The sequence below is a fragment of the Phalangium opilio genome, unplaced genomic scaffold (genome assembly GCF_054372755.1).
Source record: "Phalangium opilio isolate 3A_F unplaced genomic scaffold, DU_Popi_V2 ptg000024l_1, whole genome shotgun sequence".
Lineage (NCBI taxonomy): Eukaryota > Metazoa > Arthropoda > Arachnida > Opiliones > Phalangiidae > Phalangium > Phalangium opilio.
This window is the reverse complement of record NW_028324155.1, coordinates 6,509,953-6,525,987: the sequence shown is the minus strand read 5'-3', so window position 1 is coordinate 6,525,987 and position 16,035 is coordinate 6,509,953. Positions and strand designations below refer to the sequence as shown.

Below are 16,035 nucleotides of genomic sequence, written 5' to 3'. Positions count from 1 at the left end.
TCCTCTCCCTAAACATTGGGATAGGAGAAGCTATAGTCCAGTCCCTGGTGAAATACAAAAGTTTCTTCTAGGGTACTTTTTTTTTCGCCCAAACTTTTATTTCCTAAAATACCTTAGATATTTTCTTTTTTTTCCTCTTCTTTTTGTTGCTGGGACCATTATTTTTGAGTTTTATAGTTTTTCCCTTTGGGTATTATAAAAACCCCGTTCTTCATCGTAATATATGGAATGGAGGTGGCCGTATTTTCATAGACAACAGTGTTTATAGTCATTTTTTACCCAACCGCACCACAAGGTGGCAAAGACTAAGTAGGCGCAGTGTGGAAAAGATCGGAATAACTAACGCAAAGGCCTAAAGCTTACTACTGCATATAGGCGCGTTTTAAAGCGTTTCATAGCGAATGCGTTTTGAAACTTCGCGCCAAGCCTATTGTGTTTCGACCATAGCGACATCTGGAGACGATATTTACGCGGGAAACTCGTACCCTGCGCGACATCTGGCGACGATATTAACGCGGGAAAACGCAAAGCCGTGAATTAACTGTGATAATTGTTATAAATTTATAACCAACTCAGTTGCGTAGGTCTTTAGTTGTTATACGGATTTCTTGCTTCTGCAATGCCATTCCCAGATAAATTAAGTGTTAGTTTGATCTATTCCACACTGTATAAATATATTTTTATACATTTTTGTGTGTATAAACTCTATGGTGTATAGCACCCGTTGTCTTGTATTTTTACTGAGAGACCCTTCCATAAAACCTCCGCTTCCGAAACCAGTCGGGTATTTATCTATCAAACTAAAAAAGAGAGAGAGAGAGTTATATTCTCTTCAAATATGTATTGCCTCGAGTTGTTTTGTTGTTGTAAATTTCGGGCCCTAAAGTGAGGTTGGAAATATTGGGTGTTTTTGTTCTCAATGGTCTCCCGATTGACCAGTGGCTAAACTAAATTTTAATAGACGAATTTAGATTGATTGGAGTTATGTTAAAATTTAATTTAATCAATATTCTAATAATAAATGTCCAATACCACCCACCTTCTAATGTCAGTTTTGCTTAGCTTTCACAGAGTATTTGTGACGTTACGTCTATTTTAAAAGTATCATTATTGGACAATTTTTTATTTCAATAGTTTTAGACATTTTTACTATTTTTTTTATAATCTTAAACCTAGGTACAATTTGTAGATAATTTTAGCTTCCCTTTAAACCGTACCAGCTTACAAATGAGAAAGAGTAATGGTTTTTTAAAAAATAAACTCGTTTTTAAAAATTATAGCTCAACTCTTCATAGTTGTATCTTTACAAATAAGAAAACTTCAGAATGAACGAAAAGTTTGTTGGCAAGTTAAAGGTCATAGTACGTTTTTTTTGAAGTTTTTCTGTTTCCGGTCTAAGAAAAGTTTCAGGGAAAATATTGTGGCATATCCCACAAATCGCCCCCGCTTAGCGCCATAGGTGGTGGGACCCGCGCTGCAGTTTGTTAGGATAGATTCACTAAACTTTACTAAAAGAATCTACCTTAGAGACATTTCCATTCGGGAATATATATAGGGTCAAATGTCGGCGCGTGACTAAATGACCTCTATGACCTCTCCCACGTGTCAAGCGTCAAATACGCGCGCGTGCTTAGCCAGATTATATCCCACTGAGCGTATCCAGCTCCAAAAAATATACGTTACGTCCTGGTTAGGTAGAAATTTATACATCTATTTATATCTCCTTAAGCCTTGGCAATATCACCTAACGATTGCTAAGCCTTTTTTAAATTTATTTGAATAAGATACCCTAATCTTATAGCGAATGTTGTAGACAGTGTTCCAACCCTCACAATCTCCCTCTGCTAGATGTTATGAGCAGACCTAAGCCTAATTATAAAAATTAAAACAAACTTGCAAACCTATTTAGGTAAAATCTAATATCTAAATTTCAAAGTGAATCAAATGGGGGAAAAAACTAGGTTTCGGTAGGAACAATGTGTATATTATTATAGCCGTCTTGTTTTCCTCTCTTTTATATCTCTTGTCATGTCTGTGAAATTTTTTTGTAGAAAGATTTTTGGCGGAATATACTTTTTGGGTATCGATATCACGCCGAGTGATTTGGAAAGCACGAGTTTTTGTATCGTTTTCTCGAAAGCGTGGGTTCGAATTCTCGGGGTTGAACCAAGGTTACCTTGTACGATTTTTCTGCCATTTTTTCCCCCTTTTCCCAATAATTGGACATTTGGCTGGCATACTATACAAAATTTACGGTTTCTTTTTATTTTTTTCATTGACGAGAAAAAAATAAAAATATTGAAGAGGAAGGACTCAGCGTGAGATTCATCCACGTGCCCACATTTCAACGCCGCGCCAAAAATTTAAAAGGGCCCCCTCGCGCCAAATTTTTTTATTTATAATTATGTATTTTTTATTTGTTGGTTTTTATATCCAAATTTCGTTGGTGGCGGGAAAGACGTTTAATTTATGTTCCTTATTAATTAATTAATATTAATAGACGGTCATTAAAATCGATTAAATGATTTATCGAAGTATATGTGTTTTTGAAAGGTGCAGCTAGGGCGGCAGTTTTATAACTAGAACAGGAGTGTTGTTTATTATTTTGATGGAATTGTCGAAACGTTTCACACCTCATACTTCGATATTAATCATTTGATTTAGTGTTAGACGTTGGTCAAAAGAGGTACCTAACAACGCAACTTGGGATCAACATACCCGATTTTAACGCATTGAAACCCTTATTCGTAAATGAATGAATGAATACACAGTTCTTACCTGAATGACCCTCATGTTGAGTCCCGTTTCTTGAGCCAATTGTTCGCGTATATGTCGAGTGGGTTTGGGCGTTGCGGCGAAAGCGGCTTTCAAAGTCTCCAATTGTTTCGCCTTGATAGTCGTTCGGGGTCCGCGTCTTTTGGTTCCACCGGGCGTATTCTCGTCGTTGGCTTGACCGGAACCTTGACCCCCGGGTCCTGCGCCACTTCCCCCGCTGGAACCGCCACCGCGCTCTCCGACGACCCCGTTCGGGCACGAGGCCGAATCCGAACTACTAGCGGGAGTTCCCGGGTTGAGTCCTCCGGCGCTCGGCGGCCTAGGACCGACCGAAGGCGGACCGCCGACCACGCTCCCGGGGCTACCGAGACCCGCCGCGCCTAAAGATACCACGACAGAACCGTTCGAGTTCGGAGTTCCCGCTCCGTTTAAATGTCCCAAGTCCAAAGAAGTATCGCGATCCAAGTCTTGTAACAAACTGTCGTTTTCCGGTTGACTACAATCAGTTGCTTCGTCCAAATCTGGCACGTCGGACGGCGAGCTGCCCGCTAATACTGGAACCAAAATAATTACACTTGCAATTAGTCACCTTAGAATGGACACAATAATACAGTTTAATCTAAGAGTGATTTGACCCTTTCTAAGACTGATCATGCATACTTAAGACCACTTTTCAAATACGTATGCTTATAAAATTAAATACGCCTTGAAATTTCACCTCGAGGCACGGTTCTACACAGACGTTTTTGTCAGCTGAGTAAGCCAGCTATTGACTTAAGATCTTTAAAATTTTTCCTTAATTGGAGCGAGAAAAACATCACGTGCTTAACGCTATTCACGTCCTTGTGGCATTTAAACTTATTGAAATTAAGAATTAGATTTAAATATGACTTAAACCAATTATAGTTTAAGCATGTATGTTGGGAGCGGATATAGGCCTAGATGTTTCCTAGAATCCCATCTAATAGGAAAACCCCTTCCCCCTGTAATTCTGTTTTCACTAGCAAGACACGCGTGGTGCAAGGGGGTGCCGGATATACTATTGTTTGCGTTTGGCGCGCGCTCTGTTTCGCGCCTTTTCCTCTTCTCGTGCATGCCGAATTTCCCGCGCTCTCTGGCGGAGGAATCTAATTATTTCCCCGGAATAACCACCACCATCAACCACTCATTCATGGATATTGAGCGAAAGCGCGTGCGAGAAGATGAACTTAACCGAGTGGACAAAATGAAATGCTTGGCGGGAAACAAACCGACGTGAAAAAGATCAGACTGGGAATACGCCACCCCTTTTCCATTATAATAACAGTCGAAATTTCGTCTACTTATGCATGTAAGTGTGCAGAAAATTGCCCCTGAGGCGGCACCCCCAAACCAAGAATTTAAGGCTTGAAAATCCCATATATTTCCGTTCCTTGTTAAAACAGTTTTATAATTTAATTTTAGTTGCTCAACAAATATATATTTTCATTTATATATATATATATATTGCGCCCAGTTCTAAAAAATTTTTAACATTCATTCGTTCTATATTTATGGTAAAATTACAGGAATTCACTGGTATCCCTTTACCATACTAGAAACTAATAATTACGTACCTCCGAAGTAATTACCTATAGCTACAACTTATACACGTGGAAAAATAAAAACCTCCTTTTAGATAAGGAGAAAGAACAAGAAAATTAGCCGAGATATAAATCCCGCAAAAGGCGTATACGTAGCTATAGTGGCTTCTGGGAAAGAAAAACGAGGGATGCTAGGAAACGCGACATACAAGAAGAAGATAATCTTAAATATTTGACATTGGTGATAAATCGAGGTAGGGTGTCCGGGGAAACTGCGTGCGGCTCTCTATAGCTGGCAACCAGGGAAAAAGGGCAATAATTCTAGTCTTTCGACGTGTCCTTTTACCCCTGCCCGCTCTCTCTCTCTGTACAGTGTAATAACACGGCGGCAATCGTCGGTCGGTGGCTGCTATTAAAATGGGACGATTCCGATAGGAAACATGCCTCCTCCGAGATGAAGGAAAAGAGAAAAATGCGTTACGACTCTCTCAGGAGTTGCATCCTCTTTTTATTCCACGAGGTTGCACGCGCCATGCTCCTCGAGCGATGGATGAGCTAGCTGAAAACGCGCCCCGGGAAGGAACTACTACTGGTGGATACTGCGCCGTGTACTTTCTGCGGGTATAAGTAGCCAACGCGCCCATCGATTGTCCATCGCTCATTTCGAGATCTCCCTCTGCCCCCCTCTCTCTTCTCTCTTCTACATCTTCCATCCTTTACTCCTCAGCTTCTCGCGATCCCTTTGGATTCGTATACGAAGTGGTATCTTTCGGATATTTTCTATACCAACCATTCGTGTTTCAGGGTAAAATTGTAGTAACTCTGATGATATTTGATAATATTCGTGTTCTTATTGTAGATGCTATGTTAATTAATTGCAAAATTTATTTAATTAATATCAATTTTGAGTTTAAGAAATTAAGTAGAGTTTTAAAAATAAATAGAAATACGTGAAGAAGATTACTTATATTTTTACTAGTTTAGTGTACCTTCAAAAATTGTAACTGAAATTACAACTAAAAGTGTCAACATAAATATATCCTATGATTACAAGTCGACAGAGAAACATTGTCGATATGTACTTACTAACTTTGAAGTTACTACATTTTTAACCGTTTATGCATAGTACCACCACATCTCTCTCTCGCTTTCGCGTCGTGAACCCAACCGATTGCCCTGAGGATGGGATAGGGATTTAGTAAGATATATACCGGATCAATCCTACTTAGGACACGGTCCATGGGTAGCGAAGGGTCTGCAAAGCCTTTCATCTCAGTGTCGGGTGACTTTGTCAAGGGTCGATTGCCCTCGTGGCTGCGGATACTACCACTACCACCACCAGTACCAAAGGGAGCTGGCTATGGGTTTATCGGGAAAGTCGTATGGTGACAAATTAAACGAACGCTACGCAGCAACAGCCTATGAATCATAAATACTACCCTCGAATACAACCCGGGGTTTGCTATAGAATATTTGGGTTCATTATCACGTGGTACAACTAGATTAGAACCGACAGAGTCTAATAGCCTTTGAGTTTAGTGAAAAGCGCTTGCCACAGACAGATATTGGTGAGTGCGTGTCCCAGACTCCTGGTTAATAAACTGCCCCACCGCGAGTCTCTCTTGCTCAATAATGTAAGAGTAAACGTTTGCAATATGAAAGAGTTTTCGCCCAGCCATTTCTCCGACGAGCCTTTTAAATCTCGTCCCTGTGGGTACACCCTACCTAATCGTCACGCGCCCAATTCTGCCCACACCCACGTGCGATTATTTACCCGCCAAATTATCTCAGTTTCTATATCATCTTTGTTTTATACTTAATGAGCTAATGACATCGATACTCAAGATAATTGAGCCATATTTATAAGATGGTAAAGTAGATTATTACTTAAGTCTTCGTTTACAAATGAACACGTGGTACTTGATATACTTTATAAGTGAAATATTTGAGGAAAACTAGTTCTGTTTAAATGATAATCAAATTGCGGTTGTAACTCAATGACGTACAAAATCTTTGCGCAGTACATCACGACGTTAATGGCGCCGGAATCCCTGCAGGGATGTTTGCTTCTAAATCTAAATCCAATTGGCATATATACCTATAGCTCTTGCCCTTTTCATTTATTTGGTTTGTGTATTTCATTTTCGACCCCTTGGCACCAGGCGCAAGGGCATTGCTTCCCCGAGCCCGGGGGTTGTCACGGTGGTGGCCTACCACACTGCGTGTCACCGCTAGAGAGTGGCGCGTGCCATAGCTCGCTCGCTCTCTCTGGCTGGAGCGCGCGCTCTCTCTTAGTGTCATTAAGCTCCCCCTGACGGAGGTCTCCCCTTTCCATCATCGTGGTATGGTTGACCAGCCAGGGAACCCCCTTCTATTTACACACAAGTGAAGTGACACGCGCTTAAGCTTTGGGCTGACTATAACTATAGGACATCCGCATTCATCATAGACACTAGTCAAGTAATGTCACGGAAGCAAACGCGCGCGCGTGATGGGCCCGAATCGAAAAGAAAAACATATTTCTTTCACGTTTTTCTGTCCTAATAATGCTCGGTTCGCAGGCGACATCAACAATTACTTGTTCAAATAAGTCTGTGTGTGAAATAGTCACGAATGAGCGTTAAGATTATTCAATGCAGTCGTTTCTATTTGCTTACGTTTTGAAAAGTTGACCAAGTTGGTTTCGTTCAACTTTGGGTTATCTTTCGAGCAACCTTGATAAAAAAGATCAACCTTCATTTAGTTTCGTGCAATCCGGTTGGGTCTCGTGCAACTTTGGATAAAGAGCAATTGGGTTGGGTTTCGTGCAACTTTGGATAAAGAGCAATTGGGTTGGGTCTCGTGCAACTTTGGATAAAGAGCAATTGGGTTGGGTCTCGTGCAGCTATAGATAAAAAAGTCCCTCAAATCTTTAGGTCAACGGTTTGGCTCCTTTCGTGGCATTACCCCTTGCCTGGTCCTTTTATTTTTAGATGGGCATTCGCCCCCGTAGCTTGACCACCCGCTGTTCCGTTCCTGTTGACTGCCTCCACACCCGATATATATTATATTTTTTTTTTTACCCAAAAAAAGCAATACAAGCAAAGGTTGTCTATATCTTGTCTGCGCGCTAGAATTTATATATAGTAAGGCCCCATCGCTCATTCTGATCTCCCGTTGATATTTGACGGGAAGAAAAAGGGGAAGCTGCCAAAACATTGACGAGTTTTTTTTTTTCTTAAAAAAAAGAGTAAGAGTTTTGTAATTAAAAAGGGCTTAGACCTCAAGAAGAAACTTAAAAAAAAAAAAACCTAAAAATTCTAATGCCCCACCTAAAATTTGATCCACGCGTATTTGACCAAGTAACCGCCGATATCCGTGTTTAATATTCAGTTAAAATTTAAATAAAATTTAGTTCCATAATTTATGTAGTTTATTGGCACCATGATTTAATGTAATTATGTGATATATTGAATATTAGTTTTGATATAGGGAGAACGTGCTTTTGCAAATCGGCAAATATGTAGTAAGTTATTTCCCATTTGAATTACATTATACCTTTCTTGTACAAATTTGCCAATTATTTTTTTTTATCAATCGTGTAATTACATTTTGGTAGTACACTTTTGTGTAGCATGTCTAAATGTGCTTCGAATATACGTGTGTGTGTGTGTGTATTGGGAACAACTCGTTCGTATACTATATGAAAAATGTGTTTTTAGATAAAAAACATGTACATTGGTTCGAGTATACTATATATTTCCTGGCTACTCCGCCCACCTACCACGTATCGGTAACGGTAAAACTACAGTTATTCGTGTTAACAGAAAAATATTAACTGTGAAATTGTAGACAGAACCTGTGAACAGGAAAATAGGCGTTCGGTATATTACTATTCGTAAAATATGTTAAGTCTTTGAAATGATAATATCGGTTTAATATACTTCTGATTCAAAAAGTCAAGTCAATCATTTTAAAGCTGGGGTATCACTAGATTGGTTAAAAATAATATTTTATGTACTGTATTGCATGTACGTTAAATACGGAAATGTTGTTCAATGAACTCTATTATATGAGTTGGTATTTTTCATGTTTTCCAATTTACAACACAACGTATTTCAAATTAAACTTATTAAAGTTTATTTATTTTATATGTGGCTTCTGGTTCAGTAACTCGTTTAGTAAACTCGTGATTATAGATATTACTTTTAAACAGTTTCAAAGTTAAATTATGTTTAACTTAATTACTAGTTCAAATGTTACTATTGAAATTCCGCAGCTTAAAAAAACCGTTTATATTTAAGCCTAATTTGAAAAATGGTTTTAATTTAGGCCTTAGCAACGTAGACAAAACTCTAGACTTTTCAATATAACTTTTCTCGTGCCTTGGCGGTATTTTTTCCCTTTCACCTGGATTAGGCCTAATTCAAATGAAAATTAAAGGTGCTACGTAAACCCTAGTGGGGATGAAGGAATATGCCAGTAATAAAGATCAAATGGGCGAAGTTAAATTCGTCGTGACACATTCTTGAAAAAAATACAATCGACTCGGTTTATCAGTGACTCGGGATTAATTTCGTGGGGTCTCCCTTCAAAAAATTGCTAGTCGTTGTCTCCCCGAAATTTTTACCCCTATCCGTATCAGTGACAGTACAAGGCCTATTTTAGTCTTACGTTAGGCCTACCGCCATGCACCAGACGTGATCAGGGTGTTCAAAGCCGGGAGGAACCCCGCGAGATTGAGAGATCCTTCGTATACGTTCATACCGAACCAAGAACTTAATCAGTTTTGGCAGTCATGAAAAGTCCGTGGCTTATCTATGGGTCGGGTTCCCGAAAATACTCTCGACTCTGAATCGTTTTCACTTTTATCCTCCCCGAATCCGCGTCTATAACCTAAGCTCGAGGTACGTCATTTCACAATGAAATTTGACCACTTAACAAAGCTACGTCCCATGGTAAACCAGTTGCATTTAAAAATTAAGATCTAAGACTTTGGCACAAGGTTTAATTCAAACTTTGAAAAGTAGCCAGGGACCTTTTCGGATTAACACTCGTGCTATTTCGAGATCAACTTTGGGATAGTAATTTAACTTATTCGTCAAAGACGCGGGGATACAAGCGTCGAAATGGTCTACAGTGACGCGGTGCGTGTGCCCGTTGGAGCATTCACAAATGTGACGTGACACCTTGGATGCGATAACGGAACCTTTTTAAAAGTGACCCTCTTGTCATCCTACAGTTACCTCCGCTGCCTTTTTATTTTTTCTATACATCTCCCCCCCATTCTTTTCCCTATCGGATAGTTTTCCTTTGAAATGGCGTTTACTAGTAAACAAAGTAATCTCGCTTCACTTAACTCGGATGAGTCAGATTACCACCGTCTCGAAAATGATATCCTTCTTAACCAGATACAGGTAGCAACGTGCAACGTACACGTCTTGTTGCTTCCCTTGAAGACTTTGCCCAATGGTCTTACGAAAAATCACTTAAGGCGGTTAGTTTTAACGAAACTTGAAAACGAGTAAGCAATTTTGAGGGAGTTAGGCTTAGAAAATGTTTTGAAATTCAGCATTGATTCGTTTAAAAAACTGACCAACGTTTGCACTCTAATTTCAATAAGTTTAAATTTCGCAAGCACTTACGAGCTAAGCCTATTTTGAAATGAAAATCGAATAGCACGTGGTGAGTGGTCTCGCGCCAATTTTGAAAGATCTTATAAAATCACTAAGCATAATATATTTTATTTTGTTCGCTGTCGAAGCTATAGTTCTGAGATTTCTATTTACCTTGTCCATGTCTACTGTGCAGGTAGTCTTCCTTGCAAATGAATCTGTTCTCGTCAAGGACGTAAAGTTCTTCACCCGTGGATAGTTGCTTCCGACACACCAGGCACGTGAAGCATTTCAAATGGAACACTTTGCTCCGCGCCCTTCGTACCAGGTCCGAAGGACTAATACCTTGCGAACAACCAGCGCATTTCGTCCCGAACCTTCTGCAAAGAGCAAACCAAACAAAACATCATAGGTAAGCGAACATTTCGAAACCCTTCTTTTTTGTCACTCAAAACTCCTCAAAATATACACAAAGACTTGTCTCTAAGTGTAAGGCGTAGTTTGACTCAAGGTCAAAGGGTTATCACCTCACTCAAAAGGCGTGAAACTCAATCCTTCACACGACATAACTGTATAGCAACAGAGCTCTATTGAGACAAGTACTAAGAGCAGTAGGGGACCGGACACTGTAGCTCTTCGTGGGGTAACTTGCTATCAGGGTGGCCCTAGCCGTGTAATGGGATTATAATTCCAAGCTTTTAACCTTGTAATGACAAGACATTTTGAAGCCAAGTCCCAAAATATTTTGCTAAGATATTTCTGGCATACTAAGACGTTTTCGAACAGTCATTGATAATAAAAGGGTTCATTCTTGGACGTATTTTCCCCCGGATACTATTCCATTGTCACGTGTTTTTCCCATGGGGTTAAAGGTTACTGAAATACCACCCCGTGAGTTGCGAACGCGATGGCGATTGAATAGAAGGCAACACCTGAAATTCAACGGTGATTATGGCTTTATAAATGTAGTAGTATAGTGATGACCGTGGAATGGTTGTCAAACATTCTTGAAGATAAAAGCCAAGAAAGCTTCCTTCCTTCCTTATCCTTGGGAAGGAGCAGCCCACAATATAGATCCCTATTTCAACACGAAAAATTCATTCAGATGATTTATGTTTGCATCGATTCGTACCTTTTTCAACATAATTCCTCTCTCGCAGGCTAGTTAACAGTTCCAATAATAAAAGAAGGGTTTGTTTATTTCGTTAAATTTTATTTGTAATAGAGTTTAAAAAACTCTTCCGTTGTTTGAAGCAGTTGAAGAATGATTCGTAGTGTTCAATGGCATGGAGTAATCAAAAGCCCTCCTTATTTTTAGTTAAAAAATAATACAAAACTACATAGTACAAAACATTCTGGCAGTTAGGCCTAACGCTGGCTGGAGTGTGCATTTTATTTCATATAAAAGGTTTTTCACGCCTGATCTACCCTACCCTTGCTGCTTCTTCTTCTTATAATTTTCTTAAGGCGGAAGGGTATAGAGCTATTTCAGTGGGGGAAAAATTTCGTCTGCTACGAAAATTGGGCCTGCCTTTGAGTGTAGAGGGCGGCCATTTTGTGAGGGTTTCTTAATGGGCAAATAGCATTGGTGACGTAGTCATTACCCCCTCTGAAATAGCTCTATACATTTGAAAAGAAGTAAAAAGTGTTGCCAGAGAATGATGATGGAAACAAACTCTCCCTTTAGGGGGTAGTTAGATTTAGGTATGGACTCGAGTAAGTTAAGTTTTCAATGTAATGATTTTTGATTTTCTTCAACCAACGCGTGTTCACGTACGCGCGAGCCAAAGATTTTTCCACGCAACTCGTGCTTCACGAGGCCCGAAACATTTTTCGCGCCTTTAGACATGCCGCGCGCCTTTTTCTCCTCTCTTTTGGTGGTGGTGGTTGGTGGTACGTTGACCCATGCGCCGATGGCTTCTTGTAAACTTTAAAATCAAAATTTTTTAGGAGGGCCTTGTCTTCTGCTAAATTTCAAGTTGAAAATATTTTTAAAAGGGGTGGGATAATGTGACGTATCACAGTTTTTAATTTAAACAATGAATGCTACTTTATTATGGCCCATAAGTTGATAATTAACGCGCCACTCACTAAGTTTGACATAAATCATTTAGATCTTGCTGTATAAACAGTGACGTAGGTTATTAATTTATCTCAGAGTCAAGTACTCAAGGTACCCCCACCTAGCCTTTCAATTCTATATACTGGGGTAGGAAATTAAAGTTAATAAAGGCAGACGAATTACCCAAACTCGGTAGCCAGATTGCTAGCTACTTATTAGATTAAGGAGCTCGATATGGTTCTTCTTTTCTAATTGCGGGGTGTCTTGAAACACGCGTTCTTATCGGTCGAACACCCTCTCTCTGAAGCCTTGGTGTTAATAGCTAAGTCTACTTTTTTCATCCCTGCCCCCCAAGTATTCTTTTTTTCTATATACTTTTTAATTATAAAGAAGCCGAGAAAAATGAGAGGTAATTTACTCGATGATTCGCCAAGTTCTTGTATAATTTCCCCTTCGTGATTTTGTTCCTCGCTTAAGAGAGAGAGAAAAAAAATTCATAGTTCGAGTCCATTACTGGTAGAAGAAGAAATTTTCTAACTCTAGCTATTGCGTAAGAACTAAGAAAATCACCAAGGGGCTGGTCACATACATGCCTTAAGAAAATATTCACAATTTTTGGTATTGATCACGCATTTCAAGTTTTTCACGTGTTATTACCATATTTCAATTGGGTTAAAAAATTTAAGTAAAGAAATATTTTAGGTTATTTTGTTGGGTTTTTTTGGCAAATGTTAGACCCGAATTATCTTTCTTTCTCTGATGGTCCAACGCGACTGGGGTTAATGGGCAAGAGATGCTTATGCCTACTCCTTCCTTAACCCTCCTACCTCTTCCCGTAATTGCTGTTATTTTCGATACAAGTCAAGGGGAAAATGCTACCATTTTCACAGTTCCCGCTATTATAATGCTAGGGGTTTTTTTATTTTATTATTTTTCATATACCCCCAAGAAAATTGTGTTTACCTTAAAATTTATCATTGGCATCAGTTGATGTGAAAATTTCTTAAGCTTTTCTCTGGTTTAAAAAGTCGCGGGGAAAAAAATAAATTTTATTTAAATAGACGTTAAAATTATTAACCCCATAATAGAGAGGATAAGCATGCAAGCAACAGAACACCTTCCTGGACTGGTAACTTGGTATACGCGTTAAAGTAACCATTATTAATTTATGCAACAAAAATGCTGGAGAAAGATTTTAAGAATTGCTGCTTAACTTCTCTAATTTCGTATATACAGATTCGAGTTAATCAAATTAAATAAAATAAACCATCAATCTAAATATTACGCGTGAGATTTAAAAATATAATTTAATTTCTAAATACGTACGGTTAAGTGGAATACGGTGTGAAATAGATTCGTATATAAAATAAAATATGCAAGAGAAATAAGTCCAATTGCGCGTCTCTGTGCATGGCTCGTGCCAGGAAGCAATTCCAGCAACTTTTCTAATCTATTTTGCGAATGGACGACAACACGGGGAGAATACTATAACTCCCTTTTCCCGCATATTTGGGCTAGCGGTCTATTGTTTCCCCTTCTTCTGAATATTTAATGATTGGCGCGCGAAATTAAACTTTCATAACCAATTAGGCAGCCCTATAGCTCCGGCCATTCTGTCCCGCGAATATACTGACTGTATCTTTTCCTGAAAAAGCTTTTTTTTTTCTCTCTCATGCATGCAATGCTTCATCTATTATTCACGCTGCAATCTCGAAAAATATGTCATCGCGATACTTCTTATTCATTGTTTCTGTCCATTTTGTTTTCCCCACTCTCTAGATTATTCTAGAAGTATATTACCGAAAGTAAATCTGATATTTTGCAAGTTTTTAATAATTATCTTTCAATGATAGTGACAGATATTTACTTCGTTTAATTTACGTTTGTTGCACGTGTTTTATGGTTTTATTATTGGGAGATCGTTTCCATATAGAGGTCTCGAGGGCTATATTGGTTTTATTTTTCTGATATTAGAGTAATTAAATGTATGGGGAGGGTTTGGTGGATTATGCCGTTCTCTCCCCCCTTCTTATGACTGGGAATTTAATTTTTAATGTATCGCTTTATTAACATTGTAGAAAAGGAATCTTTATACAGGATGGGGAATAAGGTTTTTGCGCTTTTGCCAGCAACTCCCCTGCAGCATATGGCATTTAATTCACGTTGTAACAGGCTCTAATAATTATACGTTGCGAATCTAGTTTTGATAGTGTATATGATGTCGGTTGTTGCGGTAACTATACGTGATAGTTTTGATATGTAATGTACCTTTGCTCAGGGTTTCGGTACACGGTTTTGCGGTTTGTTATATATATATATATATACGTGTGTAGCGTTTTTTAATGGAATTGGTTTGTTTGGGGCTAATTTTAAGTTATTCCGGGGTGAAGTTAGGTTTAATAATGATATGGAACTTTCATCTAAAGAATAGTTTTTTGGAAAGATGGTTATAACTTACTTGAAGAAATCGGTCCGGCAGTATAATTTTCCTTCCCTGGAGAAGCACTTTTCGGTCAAGTTGCATTTGCAATCGAAACACTGTACGCATCTTGCGTGCCAGGATCTGTCGAGCACGTTGAGTAGGAATCTGTCCAAGATGGGTCTATCGCATCCCGCGCACTGTACCATCTTCATGGCTCCTCCGAGTGTGGGCCCGCCGCAGCTTTGTACCGATAGCGAGGACAATTGTTGAAGGCTCCTTCTCCTCGGGTGAGGGCCCCCCGGGCCGGAGGGGCCACCGGGGCTATAGCAGCGTTGTTGCCCCAGAGGATGACCGTGCGAATGGTGGGAGTGATGAGGGACGTGTCCCGGGTTGGGACCTTGCAGGTCGGGCAAGTAAACGGACCTGGTGGCCGTGGCGGCTCCGGCGTAATCGGCCAAGCCGCTCCTCCGGCTGCTCGGGGACGTCCAGGCTTCGCAGCAATGTTCGATGGATAAGAGGGCCGATTGACCGACGGCGCAACCTTCGCACCCTCGGTTGTTATTCGACTGTCCGAAGCCCAGCGAATCGAGGTCGCTTCCCAGCGAGCCCGAATCGCACGTTTCCGGTTCGCGCTTAATTTCTTCTTTTATTCTGGGGACACCGGGCGACCTTTGACCCCTCTTGGGCGTATCTCCCCGGTTTCCTCTTCGGGGGCCCGACGGGCTCCGCAGCCCGCCGACCTCGGCCAATGCCGATCGGTTCGTATCAGGGCCGGACGGGAACTTTGAGGCGACGATTCCGCCGCTGTTTCGCCTACTTCTTCGGCCCGTTCCTCCTCGACGAACGCCTTTACGACGAGCTACCCGAGATTTCTCGACGACGTTGGAACGCGTCCGGTAAAATCTTAGCCGGCCCGTACCAGCGCCGGCTTTTTTCCCTTCAGCAGCGATTTCGAAGGATAGACGGTAACTTTTGATTCCCGATTTACAATCTCAAAATACCACGGAATTGGAATTGTTTCGCGAAATTAGAAGATTTCTTTCTTTCAAAATTCTCTCGGAGTAGATCATATTGTTTTGTGCCAGTTTCTATAGTAAGTAGTACTTAGGAGCGGTCTTTATCCGAGCGGTGCACCATGAACAGTACGGTACTGTATGGAAAAGTTTTAGACTGACCACTTTTGCCTCTCTGGTCGGTGGTAGTAGCGGGGCCGTCAGTTTCCTGAGGGTTTCTTTTCTCTCTCTCTCCCTCGTTCACCTCTGTCTCTCTTCTCGTACTCGTTCCCTATTTCAGTATACGTCCCGCCAGTTCCGCTTCTATCCTCTCTCTCCCGGTCGACCTTTTTTCTCCGGCTCTTCGGCTGGCAATGGTTTCCGCCTCGGATTCACTCTTCGGCGGCCGTAAACGCCCGTCTACGATTCTCTCGCCCGTATTTCGCCCTTCGCGAGCTCGGGGCGGAGTCTTCCAGCTGTCCATCAGCTTTCAAACTTGGTTGCCATGACAACTTCGACGACGCTTCTCTTTTCCTTAGCTCCGAGGCGCAACAGGGACTTCTCCAAGCACGCAGAAATACCGGCTCCAGCCGACCCTTCTCTTCTACTACTTCTCTTCTGCCCCGCA

The 16,035-nt window shown here is 40.5% G+C and overlaps 1 protein-coding gene and 1 long non-coding RNA gene across 5 annotated transcripts in view; one reads left to right on the top strand and one right to left on the bottom strand.

Annotated features, from left to right (window-relative positions):
• Positions 1-15,984, bottom strand: part of Lim1 (LIM homeobox 1) — a 32,538-nt gene extending 16,554 nt beyond the window's left edge. For 2 of the 3 annotated variants that reach the window (XM_089868245.1, XM_089868247.1), the window contains exons 1-3: positions 14,452-15,399; positions 10,106-10,311; positions 2,779-3,329 (exon numbers count right to left, since the gene is read on the bottom strand). In XM_089868245.1, the coding sequence (XP_089724371.1) occupies positions 2,779-3,329; positions 10,106-10,311; positions 14,452-14,627 (933 nt within the window). In that variant the 5' untranslated portion in view covers positions 14,628-15,399. Of the gene's footprint in view, positions 1-2,778; positions 3,330-10,105; positions 10,312-14,451 lie in introns of all 3 variants that reach the window. The other variant, XM_089868246.1, reaches the window with a different exon arrangement.
• LOC149692483 (uncharacterized) overlaps positions 10,204-16,035 on the top strand; it is a 54,973-nt gene continuing 49,141 nt past the window's right edge. For both annotated transcript variants that reach the window (XR_016382696.1, XR_016382695.1), the window contains exon 1: positions 10,204-10,343. This is a non-coding gene — a long non-coding RNA (uncharacterized LOC149692483). The remainder of the gene's footprint in view (positions 10,344-16,035) is intronic.